General features: G+C 47.3%; 1 protein-coding gene across 1 annotated transcript in view; it reads right to left on the bottom strand.

The window, feature by feature from the left end:
* Positions 1-14,504, bottom strand: part of LOC149440237 (uncharacterized) — a 41,888-nt gene that overhangs the window by 8,260 nt on the left and 19,124 nt on the right. The window contains exons 5-6 of the mRNA XM_089658875.1: positions 14,452-14,502; positions 4,191-4,275 (exon numbers count right to left, since the gene is read on the bottom strand). Of these exons, the coding sequence (XP_089515001.1) occupies positions 4,191-4,275; positions 14,452-14,502 (136 nt within the window). The remainder of the gene's footprint in view (positions 1-4,190; positions 4,276-14,451; positions 14,503-14,504) is intronic.

Genomic DNA, 14,504 nt, shown 5'->3' with positions numbered 1-14,504 from the left:
CAAGAAATCAGGTGTCTACCAGGAGTATCACACACCAGAAAATTGGGTATCCCTCAATTATATCACCCGGATAAGAAATCCGGTTTTCATCAAGAACATCACCCGAACAAGAAATCAGATATTCATCAGGAACATCACCCAGATAGGAAATTAGGTGTTCATCAGGAATATCACCTACTGTAGTTAGGAAATCAGGTCTCCATCTGGAGCATCACCCAGACAGGACATCAGGTATCCATCAAGAATATCACCCAAATAGGAAATTAGGTGTCCATCAAGAACATCACCCAGATAAGAAATTAGGTGTTCATCAGGAACATCACCCAGGTAGGAAATTAGGTGTTCTTCAGGAACATCACCCAGACAGAAAATCAGGTGTCCATCAAGAACATCACCCAGATAGGAAATTAGGTGTTCATCATCAACATCACCCAGACAGAAAATCAGGTGTCCATCAAGAACATCACCCAGGTAGGAAATTAGGTGTTCATCAGGAACATCACCCAGGTAGGAAATTAGGTGTCCATCAGGAACATCACCCAGGTAGGAAATTAGGTGTTCATCAGGAACATCACCCAGGTAGGAAATTAGGTGTCCATCAGGAACATCACCCAGGTAGGAAATTAGGTGTTCATCAGGAACATCACCCAGGTAGGAAATTAGGTGTCAATCAGGAACATCACCCAGGTAGGAAATTAGGTGTTCATCAGGAATATCACCTACTGTAGTTAGGAAATCAGGTGTCCTTCAGGAATAATGCACAGCTGAAAATTGGGTACACATGAAGTACATCAAAACAGACAGGAAATCATGTGTCTATCAGGAACATAACATAAAATAAGGTAGAGGAGAGGCTCAGTATAGAGGAGATACTGGAGGAAGAGGAAAGGCTCAGTATAGAGGAGATACTGGAGGTAGAGGAGAGGCTCAGTATAGAGGAGATACTGGAGGCAGAGGAGAGGATCAGTATAGTGGATATACTGGAGGTAGAGGAGAGGTTCAGTATAGAGGAGATACTGGAGGTAGAGGAGAGGCTCAGTATAGAGGAGATACTGGATGTAGAGGAGAGGTTCAGTATAGAGGGAATACTGGAGGTAGAGGAGAGGTTCAGTATAGAGGAGATACTGGAGGTAGAGGAGAGGCTCAGTATAGAGGGAATACTGGAGGTAGAGGAGAGGCTCAGTATAGAGGAGATACTGGAAGTAGAGGAGAGGCTCAGTATAGAGGGAATACTGGAGGTAGAGGAGAGGCTCAGTATAGAGGGGGTACTAGAGGTAGAGGAGAGGCTCAGTATAGAGGGGATACTGGAGGTTGAGAAGAGGATCAGTATAGAGGAGATACTGGAGGTAGAGGAGAGGCTCAGGATAGAGGGGACACTGGAGGTAGAGGAGAGGATCAGTATAGAGGAGATACTGGAGGTAGAGAGAGGATCAGTATAGAGGAGTTACTGGAGGTAGAGGAGAGGCTCAGTATAGAGGAGGTACTGGAGGTAGAGGAGAGGCTCAGTATAGAGGAGATACTGGAGGTAGAGGAGAGGCTCAGTATAGAGGAGATACTGAAGGTAGATGAGAGGTTCAGTATAGAGGAGATACTGGAGGTAGAGGAGAGGCTCAGTATAGAGGGAATACTGGAGGTAGAGGAGAGGTTCAGTATAGAGGAGATACTGGAGGTAGAGGAGAGGTTCAGTATAGAGGAGATACTGGAGGTAGAGGAGAGGCTCAGTATAGAGGAGATACTGGAGGTAGAGGAGAGGCTCAGTATAGAGGAGATACTGGAGGTAGAGGAGAGGCTCAGTATAGAGGAGATACTGGATGTAGAGGAGAGGTTCAGTATAGAGGGAATACTGGAGGTAGAGGAGAGGCTCAGTATAGAAGAGATACTGGAGGTAGAGGAGAGGCTCAGTATAGAGGAGATACTGGAGGTAGAGGAGAGGCTCAGTATAGAGGAAATACTGGAGGTAGAGGAGAGGCTCAGTATAGAGGAGATACTGGATGTAGAGGAGAGGTTCAGTATAGAGGGAATACTGGAGGTAGAGGAGAGGCTCAGTATAGAAGAGATACTGGAGGTAGAGGAGAGGTTCAGTATAGAAGGAATACTGGAGGTAGAGGAGAGGCTCAGTATAGAGGAGATACTGGAGGTAGGGAGAGGCTCAGTATAGAGGAGATACTGGAGGTAGAGGAGAGGCTCAGTATAGAGAAGATACTGGAGATAGAGGAGAAGCTCAGGATAGAGGGGACACTGGAGGTAGAGGAGAGGCTCAGTATAGACGAGGTACTAGAGGTAGAGGAGAGGCTCAGTATAGAGGGGATACTGGAGGTTGAGAAGAGGATCAGTATAGAGGAGATACTGGAGGTAGAGGAGAGGCTCAGTATAGAGGGGATACTGGAGGTTGAGAAGAGGATCAGTATAGAGGAGATACTGGAGGTAGAGGAGAGGCTCAGTATAGAGGAAGTACTGGAGGTAGAGGAGAGGCTTAGTATAGAGGAGATACTGGAGGTCGAGGAGAGGCTCAGTATAGAGGAAATACTGGAGGTAGAGGAGAGGCTCAGTATAGAGGAGATACTGGAGAGGCTCAGTATAGAGGAGAAACTGGAGGTAGAGGACATGCTCAGTATAGAGGAGATTCTGGAGGTAGAGGAGAGGCTCAGTATAGAGGAGATACTGGAGGTAGAGGAGAGGCTCGGTATAGAGGAGGTACTGGAAGTAGAGGAGATGCTCAGTATAGAGGAGGTACTGGAGGTAGAGGAGAGGCTCAGTATAGAGGAGATACTGGAGGTAGAGGAGATGCTCAGTATAGAGGATATACTGGAGGTAGAGGAGAGGCTCAGTATAGAGGAGATACTGGAGGCAGAGGAGAGGCTCAGTATAGAGGAGATACTGGAGGTAGAGGAGAGGCTCAGTATAGAGGAGATACTGGAGATAGAAGAGAAGCTCAGGATAGAGGGGACACTGGAGGTAGAGGAGAGGCTCCGTATAGAGGAGATACTGGAGGTAGAGGAGAGGCTCAGTATAGAGGAGATACTGGAGATAGAGGAGAACCTCAGGATAGAGGGGACACTGGAGGTAGAGGAGAGGCTCAGTATAGAGGAGGTACTAGAGGTAGAGGAGAGGCTCAGTATAGAGGGGATACTGGAGGTTGAGAAGAGGATCAGTATAGAGAAGATACTGGAGGAAGAGGAGAGGCTCAGCATAGAGGAGGTACTGGAGGTAGAGGAGAGGCTCAGTATAGAGGAGGTACTGGAGGTAGAGGAGAGGCTCAGTATAGAGGAGATACTGGGGGTAGAGGAGAGGCTCAGCATAGAGGAGATACTGGAGGTAGAGGATAGGCTCAGTATAGAGGAGATACTGAAGGTAGAGGAGAGGCTCAGTAAAGAACAGATACTGGAGGTAGAGGATAGGATCAATATAGAGGAGATACTGTAGGTAGAGGAGAGGCTCAGTATAGAGGAGATACTGGAGGTAGAGGAGAGGCTCAGTATAGAGGAGATACTGGAGGTAGATGAGAAGCTTAGTATGGATAGAGCTCTGGAGGTAGATGAGAAGCTTAGTATGGATAGAGCTCTGGAGGTAGATGAGAAGCTTAGTATGGATAGAGCTCTGGAGGTAGATGAGAAGCTTAGTACAGGTAGAGCTCTGGAGGTAGATGAGAAGCTTAGTACAGGTAGAGGTCGGGAGGTAGATGAGAAGCTTAGTATGGATAGAGCTCTGGAGGTAGATGAGAAGCTTAGTACAGGTAGAGCTCTGGAGGTAGATGAGAAGCTTAGTACAGGTAGAGGTCGGGAGGTAGATGAGAAGCTTAGTACAGGTAGAGCTCTGGAAGTAGATGAGAAGCTTAGTACAGGTAGAGCTCTGGAGGTAGATGAGAAGCTTAGTACAGGTAGAGGTCGGGAGGTAGATGAGAAGCTTAGTACAGGTAGAGCTCTGGAGGTAGATGAGAAGCTTAGTACAGGTAGAGGTCAGGAGGTAGAGGTTAGTCTAAGTATACGGGGGACACTGGAAGTGGGGGAAAGGTGTGGAACAATGAAAGTATTTTATACAATCCTCAGGCCCCCTCCTGGCCCTCTTTAAATACATTTTCATCTTGACTGGGCCTTTGGGAAATTTTGCAGACCTTTTTTTCTTTTTTTTCTTTTTCCCACCAATAATAAATGTAAAAAAAGAATGTGAATGAGACGTCCATCACTTCTCACCTAACTTCATCATTGTTTTTCTTATCATCACCCTCATCCTCCTCCTCCTCCTCCTCTTCACAGATAGGATCGTACGTTGCGTTACCTTAAAATGTTACAAAGCAGAGTTTACACGGCTCCACCACACATTACTCTGCAGCTCCTCTGAAAGTCATTTCATACAAGAACAAGAAGATTTACTAACATTTTATAAGACGTCTTTCCTTTCTCCTAAAACCACAAATCGTAGAAGACAGAATCTCTCTTTGCTGGTTTGGGTGGAGCTTTGCTGGACGTTTAGCTCGTTTGGTGGGAGACGGTAGTTTTTTTTTTTTTTTCACGAATGAGTAGGGATATTATGAACCCCTTACTCATTCATATGGGGGGGGAAGTATTTGGAGATATCTAATTTTAAAGGGGGCTTCCAGATTCTGATAAGCCCCCCACCTGCAGAGCGGGCCAGGATTGTGGGATAAAGACCCTTATCCTCATCAACATGAGGACAAGATGCTTTTACAGTGGGGACTCACCTTGTACGTTACCCCCCCCATGATGAGGACACGTGACCTGGTATGGTGAAGTGGGGGTGCAAGCTCTTACCCCATTTTCTTTCCTGGCTTGCCAGGTTGCATGCTTAGATAAAGGTCTGGTATGGAATTTTTTTTTGGGGGGGCTGTCACGTACGTGGTAGGAGACTGAATTGGTGAGGTTGGCCTTGGCCTCTCTTGTATCTCTATCCCAGGCCCCACTGAAGGTGGAACAGATGGTGCCCAAGGGACAGAAGGAACATGAGTGCAGGCAGGGTTTGATAGCAGAACCTTCGCCCGGAGGTGTAGACTCAGAAAGTCAGACAGAACATCAGGTCAGAAACAGAGATAATGCAGGACAGATCAGCGGGGACTCACCTTTTAAGAACCCCCCCAATGTTGAGGACAGGTGACCTGGTATGGTGAGGTGGGAGTGCAAGCTCTCACCCCATTTTCTTTCCTGGCTTGCCAGGTTGCATGCTTAAAGATCTGCTAACGTCAGGTCAGGAACAGAGACAATGCAGGACAGACCAGGGGGGACTCAACTTTTAAGGTATTATTATTATACAGGATTTATGGCGCCAACAGTTTGCTCAGCACTTTACAATATAACGGGAGACAATACAGCAACAATACAGTTCAAAACAAGAGGGATTTGAGGGCCCTGATCCTTGGAGCTTACAATCTAGGAGGGAGGGGCTAGTGGTACAAAAGGTAATAACTGTGGGGGGTGGACTGGTAGGAAGAGTAGAAGATTCCATTATTAGCTGAGGGCAGGATAGGCTTCCCTGAAGAGATAGGTTTTCAGAGATCTCCTAAAAGTGAGCAGAGTAGGCGATAGTCTGATAAATTGGGGTAGAGCGTTCCAGAGGATGGGGGAAGCTCTGGAGAAGTCCTGGACATGAGCATGGGAGGAGGAGACAAGGGAGCTAGAGAGTAGGAGGTCTTGCGAGGAGCGGAGAGTACGGTTTGGGTGATATTTAGAGACAAGATTGGTGATGTAATGTAATTTATGTTATAAATGGCTTTATATGTTATTGTCAATGTTTTGAATTTTATCTGTTGGGCAACGGGAAGCCAGTGGAGGGATTGGCAGAGAGGGGTGGCAGATACAGAACGGTTAGTAAGGTGGATGAGTCTGGCAGCAGCATTCATGATAGACTGAAGAGGGGATAGCCTGCGATGAGGTCGGCCAATGAGGAGGGAGTTACAATAGTCAAGGCGAGAGATAACAAGGGAGTGAATAAGTTGCTTAGTAGTTTCCGAGGTTAAGAATGGGCGTATCTTGGAGATGTTGCGGAGGTGAAGTCTACAAGATTTAGACAGTGATTGGATTTGGGGCTAAAAGCACAGATGGGAGTCTAGGATTACACCTAGTACCCTGGCATGAGGGGAGGGACTGATGGTTGTATTATTGATCTTGATGGAGAAGTCAGGGGAGGGGGCACAGGCTGGGGGGAATACTAAGTTCTCAGTTTTGGAAAGATTGAGTTTGAGGAAGTGGAGTGACATCCATGCTGATATGTCACTTAGTAGGTTAGTAATGAGAGAGGAGACTGAAGGGGTGAGGTGAGGGGTAGAGAGATAGATTTGTGTGTCATCAGCATAGAGATGGTACTTAAAGCCATGGGAGTTTATCAAGTGACCAAGGGAGGAGGTGTAGATGGAGAAGAGAAGGGGTCCAAGGACAGAACCTTGAGGTACCCCTACAGAAATAGGGAGTGAAGAGGAGGAGGCAGCGTTATAGGTAACACTGAAGGAGCGCTGCGCTAGGTAGGAGGAGAACCAGGAGAGAGTGGAGTCTCTGAGGCCAAGAGAGTGGAGTTTTTTGAGGAGGAGGGGATGGTCAACTGTATCAAAAGCAGCAGAGAGGTCAAATAGTAAGAGTACGGAGTAGTGGCCATTGGTTGGGATGAGTATGGAGTAGTGGCCATTGGTTGGTATGAGTACAGAGTAGTGGCCATTGGTTGGGATGAGTACGGAGTAGTGGCCATTGGTTGGGATGAGTACGGAGTAGTGGCCATTGGTTGGGATGAGTACGGAGTAGTGGCCATTGGTTGGGATGAGTACGGAGTAGTGGCCATTGGTTGGGATGTGTACGGAGTAGTGGCCATTGGTTTTAGCAGTTAGTAGATCATTAGTGAGGTTTAGTAGGGCAGTTTCAGTGGAGTGTAGAGAGCGAAAGCCAGACTGTAAAGGGTCAGGAAGGTCATTGTTGGTGAGGTGGGAGCTCAGGCGATTGTAGACTAAGCGTTCTAGGAGTTTAGAGGTAAATGGCAGCAGGGAGATGGGTCTTAATTTGTTCAGGTTGGTGGGGTGCAGGGAGGGCTTTTTAAGTATGGGAGTGATGTGCGCGTGCTTTAGAGGGGAGGAGAAGGCACCAGTAGAGAGGGAGAGATTGAAGATGTGAGTGAGGGAGCATAGGATGGAAGAAGAGGGTGAGCACAGTAGTTGTGAAGGGACAGGATCCAGGGGGCAGGTAGTGAGACGGGCTTCTGAGAAAACCTTAGTGACCTCTTCGGTAGTAGCGAGGTCAGAAGAGGAAAGTGTTGTGGGAGGTTTAGTATAAGGAATGCTGAGTGGGGTGGATGGCTGTGCAGTGGAGATGCCCCTACGAATTGCATCAAACTTGTTTTTGAAATGATTTGCAATCTCGTGATCAGTGAGTGAAGTACTGGGTGGAGGTGGAGGTGGAGAAAGTAGAGAGTTAAAAGTAGAGAAGAGACAACGAGGACTGGATGACAAGCTATTAATAAGAGTGACAAAGTAGGCTTGTTTGGCAGCATGAAGGGAGGAACTGTATGTTAAGAAAGCAGATTTATATCGGGTGAATGCTTGGTGAGATTTAGTTTTACGCCACAATCGCTCCATTGCACGACTATGTCGTTTAAGATTTCTGGTGTGGTCAGGCTGCCAAGGTTGTAATGGTCGGGACCTGATGCTTCGTGTTGTTAGAGGAGCAAGTGAGTCTAATGTGGATGAAAGCGAATTGATATAGACAGCAGTGGCCAGGTCAGGGCAGGACAGGGGAGAGATTCTGTCATAGAGTTGGTCAGTTGCAGAGTGGAAATGAGTCGGGTTCAAGTTGTGAAGGTTTCTGCGGGTAATTGTTTGCTGCTTGGAGGGATAGGTGTTTGAAGATGAGGACACTGTGAAGGTGATGAGATTGTGATCAGAGAGAGGAAAGGGGGTGTTTGTGAGATTGTAGGGAGTACAAAGATGGGAGAAAACAAAGTCTAATGTATTCCCATCAGAGTGAGTGGAGGACGGTATACATTGTGCTAATGCAAAAGATGAGGTTATGTTGAAGAGTTGGGATGTAGCCGGGTTGTTGACATTAATAGGGATGGTAAAATCTCCAAGAATGATAGCGGATATTTCAGAGGAGAGAAAGTAGGGTAGCCAGGTGGAGAAATCATCAAGAAAGCGGGACCCGGGTCCAGGGGGCCGATAGATCACTGCAATCCTCAGAGAAATGGGAGAGAACAGCCGGATGCAGTGAGTCTGGAAAGAAGAGAAGGATAGAGAGGGAGGGTTAGGGAGGACTTGAAAGGTGCTCAGTGGGGATAGAAGCAAACCAACCCCACCTCCTTTCTGACCACTGGGTCTGGGTGAGTGGGTCCAGAGGAGGCCTCCATAGGAAAGTGCTGCGGGGGAATCTGCTGCTTGGAGTCAGGTTTCTGTAATTGCTAGTAGGTTAAGGGAGCGGGAGACAAAGAGGTCATGGACAGAGGTGAGCTTATTACAGACAGAGCGGCCATTCCAGAGCGCACATAAAAAAGGGAGGGTGGTTTTTGGGAGCACGGGGACTGATATTAAATTGAGGGGATTGCGGCTATTCCCGGAAGAAAGAAGGTGCCTGGTGTGGGGGTGAGATACTGGAGGACCAGGGTTTGGGGAGATATCCCCAGAGGTTAGGAGAAGAAGAAGGGTGAGGAAAGTAACATGGGAGCGGGATGTACACGAGCGCACATGCCTTCCAGTCCTGGTGTTTGGGTCAGCAGGAGAGTGAAGTATCAGCAGGAGGTGATGAGAGTAGTAGTAGGGAGATGGTAGCAGTGAGGGTGAGATGTACAAGTTTTGGGGTGGAGCAGAGGGGTAAAGAAGTGAGATTTTGGGAACGCAGGATAATAATATGAAAAGGAGCAGTGGAGGGGACATATTAAAAGGTACACGGAGTGGGACTCAGACTTGTAAGAGATGTTTCCCGGGGTGTTTGCTTGCAGTCCAGAGTGCAGTAGAGTTTCTTGTTGTATCTTCCTGCTGCTTGAGTTATCCTGCTTTAGTTAAACTGTTGTGTTTAACTGCGTCTTAGCACTCCATCAAATGCAGCACTCACGCAAAAGCAGCACCCCATCTGTGACTGATCCCCCTGATCTGTGATTACCCCCCCCCATTGTATCCCCCCCCCCATGTCGAGGACACGTGATCTGGTATGGTGAGGTGGAGGTGCAAGCTCTTACCCCATTTCCTTTCCTGGCTTGCCAAGTTGCATGCTTAGATAAAGGCCATGGAATTTGGGGGTGGGGGGGGCTGTCACGTATGTGGTAGGAGACTGAATTGGTGAGGTTGGCCTTGGTCTCTCTTGTATCTCTAGCCCAGGCCCCACTGAAGGTGCCAAGGGACAGGAGGAACACGAGTTCCGGCAAGTTTTGATAGCAGAACCTTTGCCCAGAGGTGTAGACTCAGAAGGTCAGACAGAACATCAGGTCAGGAACAGAGACAATGCAGGACAGACCAGCCGAGGTTAAAGGGGTAGCTCCACATGGATCGCAGGTTCTGGATACGTGGTTCGTCAGGGCTCCCAGCAGACTTGAAGCAGGAACACACTGTGAGAACTGGAGCCACGGGCAATAGGGGATCATGGGGCCCCTGCGTCCTCACTCTTACTCAACCCACACCCAAAAAAGCCTATGAAAGGTACCAGGGGCATCTCATGGGGCCCCTTACTGACCCCGGGCCCTCGTGCAGTGCCGAATGGTCAGTCCGCCCCTGAATCTGGTACAGCCACAGGAAACAACAACAAATATCTCCAGTTCTCCAATCTACAGCCATCCCCTGGCCAGCTTTTACACATAACTCACTGTCTATCTTTACAGCATGGGTGCTTCTTCGTGAGAAACGCTCTTCATAAAGAGAACCCGTCGTGACACACATATAGGAGTTGCCAATGCAGACTAGTCTTTGAAGAAGCAGGCACTGAGGCTGTCATCGTGATTGCTGACCTGGAACAAGCATGTAGCTAGTGAAGTGCCGCAGTACCTGCTATCGCACCATTTTCTTTATTAGTGTTTCAGGACCTGGACCCGCACTGTGGTTCCCAGAGTGGAAGGTCGTAGTTCCAGTGTCTACCAGCAGGTAGACATGTCAGGACAGGACAAATCCCCCCAAATGTCAGGATAGTACAAATCCCCCCAAATGTCAGGACGGTACATATCCCCCCCAAATGTCAGGATGGTACAAATCCCCCCAAATGTCAGGATGGTACATATCCCCCCCAAATGTCAGGACAGGACAAATCCCCCCAAATGTCAGGATAGTACAAATCCCCCCAAATGTCAGGACGGTACATATCCCCCCCAAATGTCAGGACGGTACAAATCCCCCCAAATGTCAGGACAGGACAAATCCCCCCAAAATGTCAGGATGGTACAAATCCCCCCAAATGTCAGGACGGTACATATCCCCCCCAAATGTCAGAACAATACAAATCCCCCCCAAATGTCAGGACAATACAAATCCCCCCAAATGTCAGGACAGTACAAATCCCCCCAAATGTCAGGATGGTACAAATCCCCCCAAATGTCAGGATGGTACAAATCCCCCCAAATGTCAGGACGGTACATATCCCCCCCCCAAATGTCAGGATGGTACAAATCCCCCCCAAATGTCAGGACGGTACAAATCCCCCCCAAATGTCAGGACAATACAAATCCCCCAAATGTCAGGACAATACAAATCCCCCCAAATGTCAGGACGGTACATATCCCCCCCAAATGTCAGGACGGTACAAATCCCCCCAAATGTCAGGACAGGACAAATCCCCCCAAATGTCAGGATGGTACAAATCCCCCCAAATGTCAGGACGGTACATATCCCCCCCAAATGTCAGGACGGTACATATCCCCCCCAAATGTCAGGATGGTACAAATCCCCCCAAATGTCAGGACGGTAAAAACCCCCCCCCCCAAATGTCAGAACAATACAAATCCCCCCAAATGTCAGGATGGTACAAATCCCCCCAAATGTCAGGATGGTACAAATCCCCCCAAATGTCAGGACGGTACATATCCCTCCCCCCAAATGTCAGGATGGTACAAATCCCCCCCAAATGTCAGGACGGTACAAATCCCCCCCAAATGTCAGAACAATACAAATCCCCCCAAATGTCAGAACAATACAAATCCCCCCCAAATGTCAGGACAATACAAATCCCCCCAAATGTCAGGACGGTACATATCCCCCCCAAATGTCAGGATGGTACAAATCCCTCCAAATGTCAGAACAATACAAATCCCCCCAAATGTCAGGATAGTACAAATCCCTCCAAATGTCAGGACGGTACATATCCCCCCCAAATGTCAGGACGGTACAAATCCCCCCAAATGTCAGGACAGGACAAATCCCCCCAAATGTCAGGATGGTACAAATCCCCCCAAATGTCAGGACGGTACATATCCCCCCCAAATGTCAGGACGGTACATATCCCCCCCAAATGTCAGGATGGTACAAATCCCCCCAAATGTCAGGACGGTAAAAATCCCCCCCCCAAATGTCAGAACAATACAAAGCCCCCCCAAATGTCAGGACGGTACAAATCCCCCCAAATGACCCCTTTTTGGAAAGTAGACAGTCTGAGGTATTTAGTAAGAGGCATGGCGCATTTTTTGTCACTTTTTTGAAAAATGAAGACATTTTTAAAAACATGTTTTTTATTTCCTCCATCCTGTCACCAGAGCAGTACATCCCCATCACATGACTGGCGTGGCGGTGATCAGGGACACTGACTGGTGACATTATGTGAAAAGAAAAAAACATTTTTTCACTTTTTTTAAAAACATTTTTCTTTTTACAATTTTTTTTGGTTACATGCTGTGACTAGAGCAGTGCAATGTTACCATGGCGACACTGTACTACTCTGGGGAGGTGATCTGGATTTTTTTTTATTTTTACACCGTGATTGCCTATAACTCTGGTATTCACCGTTATAAGCAATGTTTTCATTGTCAAGAACGGCTTCCATTCATGACGGCTTGCTTACTATTGTGGTGCTGTGATTGGCTACAGCTATCACATGGCCACTGTGAATGTCCATGTACTACGTGATTGATCACTATAATACGTGGCTAAATGGTTAGCGCTTCTGTCTGGCAGTACTAGGGGTCATTGGTTCAAGTCCCAACCGTGGTACCACCTGCCTGGAGCTTTCATGTTCTCCCTGTGCCTGTGTGGGTTTCCTCTGGGTACTCCAGTTTCCTCCCACACTCCAAAGACATGCTGGTAGGTGAATTGGATCCTGTCTAAATTGGCCCTAGTATGTGTATGTATCAGAGGCAGACTGACCATTCGGGCACTGCCCGGGGTCAGTATTGGGGCCCCATGACATGCCCCTGGTACCTCTTATAGGCTTTTTTGGGTGTGCTTTGAGTGTGGGCAAGGACACAAGGGCCCCATGATCCCCTATTGCACAGCAGCCCCATGAGTTGTCAGTCAGCCCCTGGTATGTATGAATGTGAGTTAGGGACCTTAGATTGTATGCTCCTCGGGGGTGGGGACTGATGTGAATGTACAATATATATATATATGTAAAGCTCTGCATATATTGACGGCTCTATATAAGTACCTGAAATAAATAATAAGCAAGCTGTCATAAATGGAAGCCATTCGTGGCAGTTTTGGTGACATGTTATCATGTGATCACTTTGATTGGTCATAGCGATCACATGATACCCCCCCCCGGCCACACACAGCAGCCGGGGTACAGAGCACTGTGATCAGCTGTGTGGGACACATTGGTCACGGGAACGTGGGCCAGAGGACGCATTGGGCAACCTCCCAGAACTGTAAAACCACCCTGATGCCGTGTAACCACTTGCCGCCCAGCCACTGTAGATATACGGCGGCAGGGCGGCACTCGCAGGCAAAACCACGTTTTAAAACGTGTGTTTTGTAAACAAATAGGGGGTGCACGCGAGGCGCGCCGCCGCCCTATCTGTCCCGCCGATCACCGCCGCAGATGTGAGTCGCCAGGTCACAGCCAGTCCTTAGCAGCTGTTTCCTGGCGATCGGCAGCAAACAGTGACAGAGAGCACAGCTGCAGTAGCTGTGCTGTCTGTCACTTCCCTGTCAGCTCGAGGATGAGCTGATCGAGAAAGAACAGTTTCTCTTTCTCGATCAGCCTTGTCCCGCCCAGTACAAACCCCGCCCCGCCCCCTAGTAAAACACTCCCCTCACTCCTATAACCCTTCCCTGCAAAATAAAGTTAACCCCTTCCTCCCCAGTGCCATTAGTACAGTGTCAGTGTTTTTTTTTTTGCACTGATCACTGTATTAGTGTTTTTGGGGATGTCAGTGACCCCAAGTCAGTATCCCCCAATGTCAGAATGTCCGCCGCAGTCCTGCAATAATTCGCTGGTCGCCACCATTATTAGTATAAAAAAAAAACTAAAAATCCCAGTATCTTTCCCGCCATTTGTAAACGCTATAACTTTCACGTAAACCAATTAATTTACACGTATTGGGTTTTTTTTTTAGCAAAGACATGTCGCAGAATGCATTTTGGCAGAAATTTATGACTAAATTTGATTTTTGCATTTTTTTTTTACTGGACATGTTTAATAGCAAAAAGTCCAAAATATTGTTTTTTTTCCCTCAAAATTGTCAGCCTTTTTTTTTTATAGCGCAAAAAAAAAAAAAACCGCACAGGCGATCAAATACCACCGAAAGAAAGCTCAATTTGTGGGAAAAAAAGGATGTAAATTTCATTTATGTACCGTATTGCATGACCGCGCAATTGTCCGTTAAACTAGCGCAGCGCTGTATAGCAAAAAACTGGCGTAAATTGCAAAATCTATCCCATAGTTTGTAGACGCTATAACTGTCACACAAAGCAATCAATATACACTCATTGGGATTTTTTTTACCAAAAACATGGAGCAGAATACATTTTGGCCTAAATTTATAACCAACTTTGAGTTTACTATATATTTTTTATAGCTGAAAGTAAAAAATATTATTCTTCAAAATTTTTGGCCTTTTTTTGTTTATAGCGTGAAAAATAAAAAGCGCACAGGTGATCAAATACCACCGAAAGAAAGCTCTATTTGTGTGAAAAAAAGGACGTAAATTTTGTTTGGGTGCAGCATTGCATGACCGCGCAATTATCAGTTGAATTAGTGCAGCGCCGAGTAGCAAAAAGAGGCGTGGTCATTAAGGGGGGTAAATCCTCCGGAGGGCGAGGGGTTAATGACTAAACGGCGGGCAGGAAGGGGTTAACTCGGTTCCCAGGTAGGTATTTTGTCATTTGCTTTGGGTTGGCTTTTATCTTTTTTGGTTTCACTGTAAATACATCTTTAAATATATAAAGTCTGAGTGTAGCCACGCAGATCTGCCCATCCCTACCGATCCCTCACAGGAGTGCAGCAAGGGTGGAGTTCAGGCGCAATGGCACATCTTATATTTCTGTCCTGGGGGGGGCGCTGTACAAGCCGAGCTCTCAGCAAGTGTGATGAACTGCGTATGCGTGGTTTGCTTTACCTGGCAAGTATTTCTTAATGTTTCTCAGCCAGTCGTTTGAGTCAGACAGATCT

This window comes from Staurois parvus, unplaced genomic scaffold, assembly GCF_062004578.1.
Source record: "Staurois parvus isolate SC_StPar_1 unplaced genomic scaffold, SC_StPar_1.0 ptg001108l, whole genome shotgun sequence".
Lineage (NCBI taxonomy): Eukaryota > Metazoa > Chordata > Amphibia > Anura > Ranidae > Staurois > Staurois parvus.
Note: the sequence above shows the minus strand (reverse complement) of the source record. Positions and strands in the feature narration are given on the sequence as shown.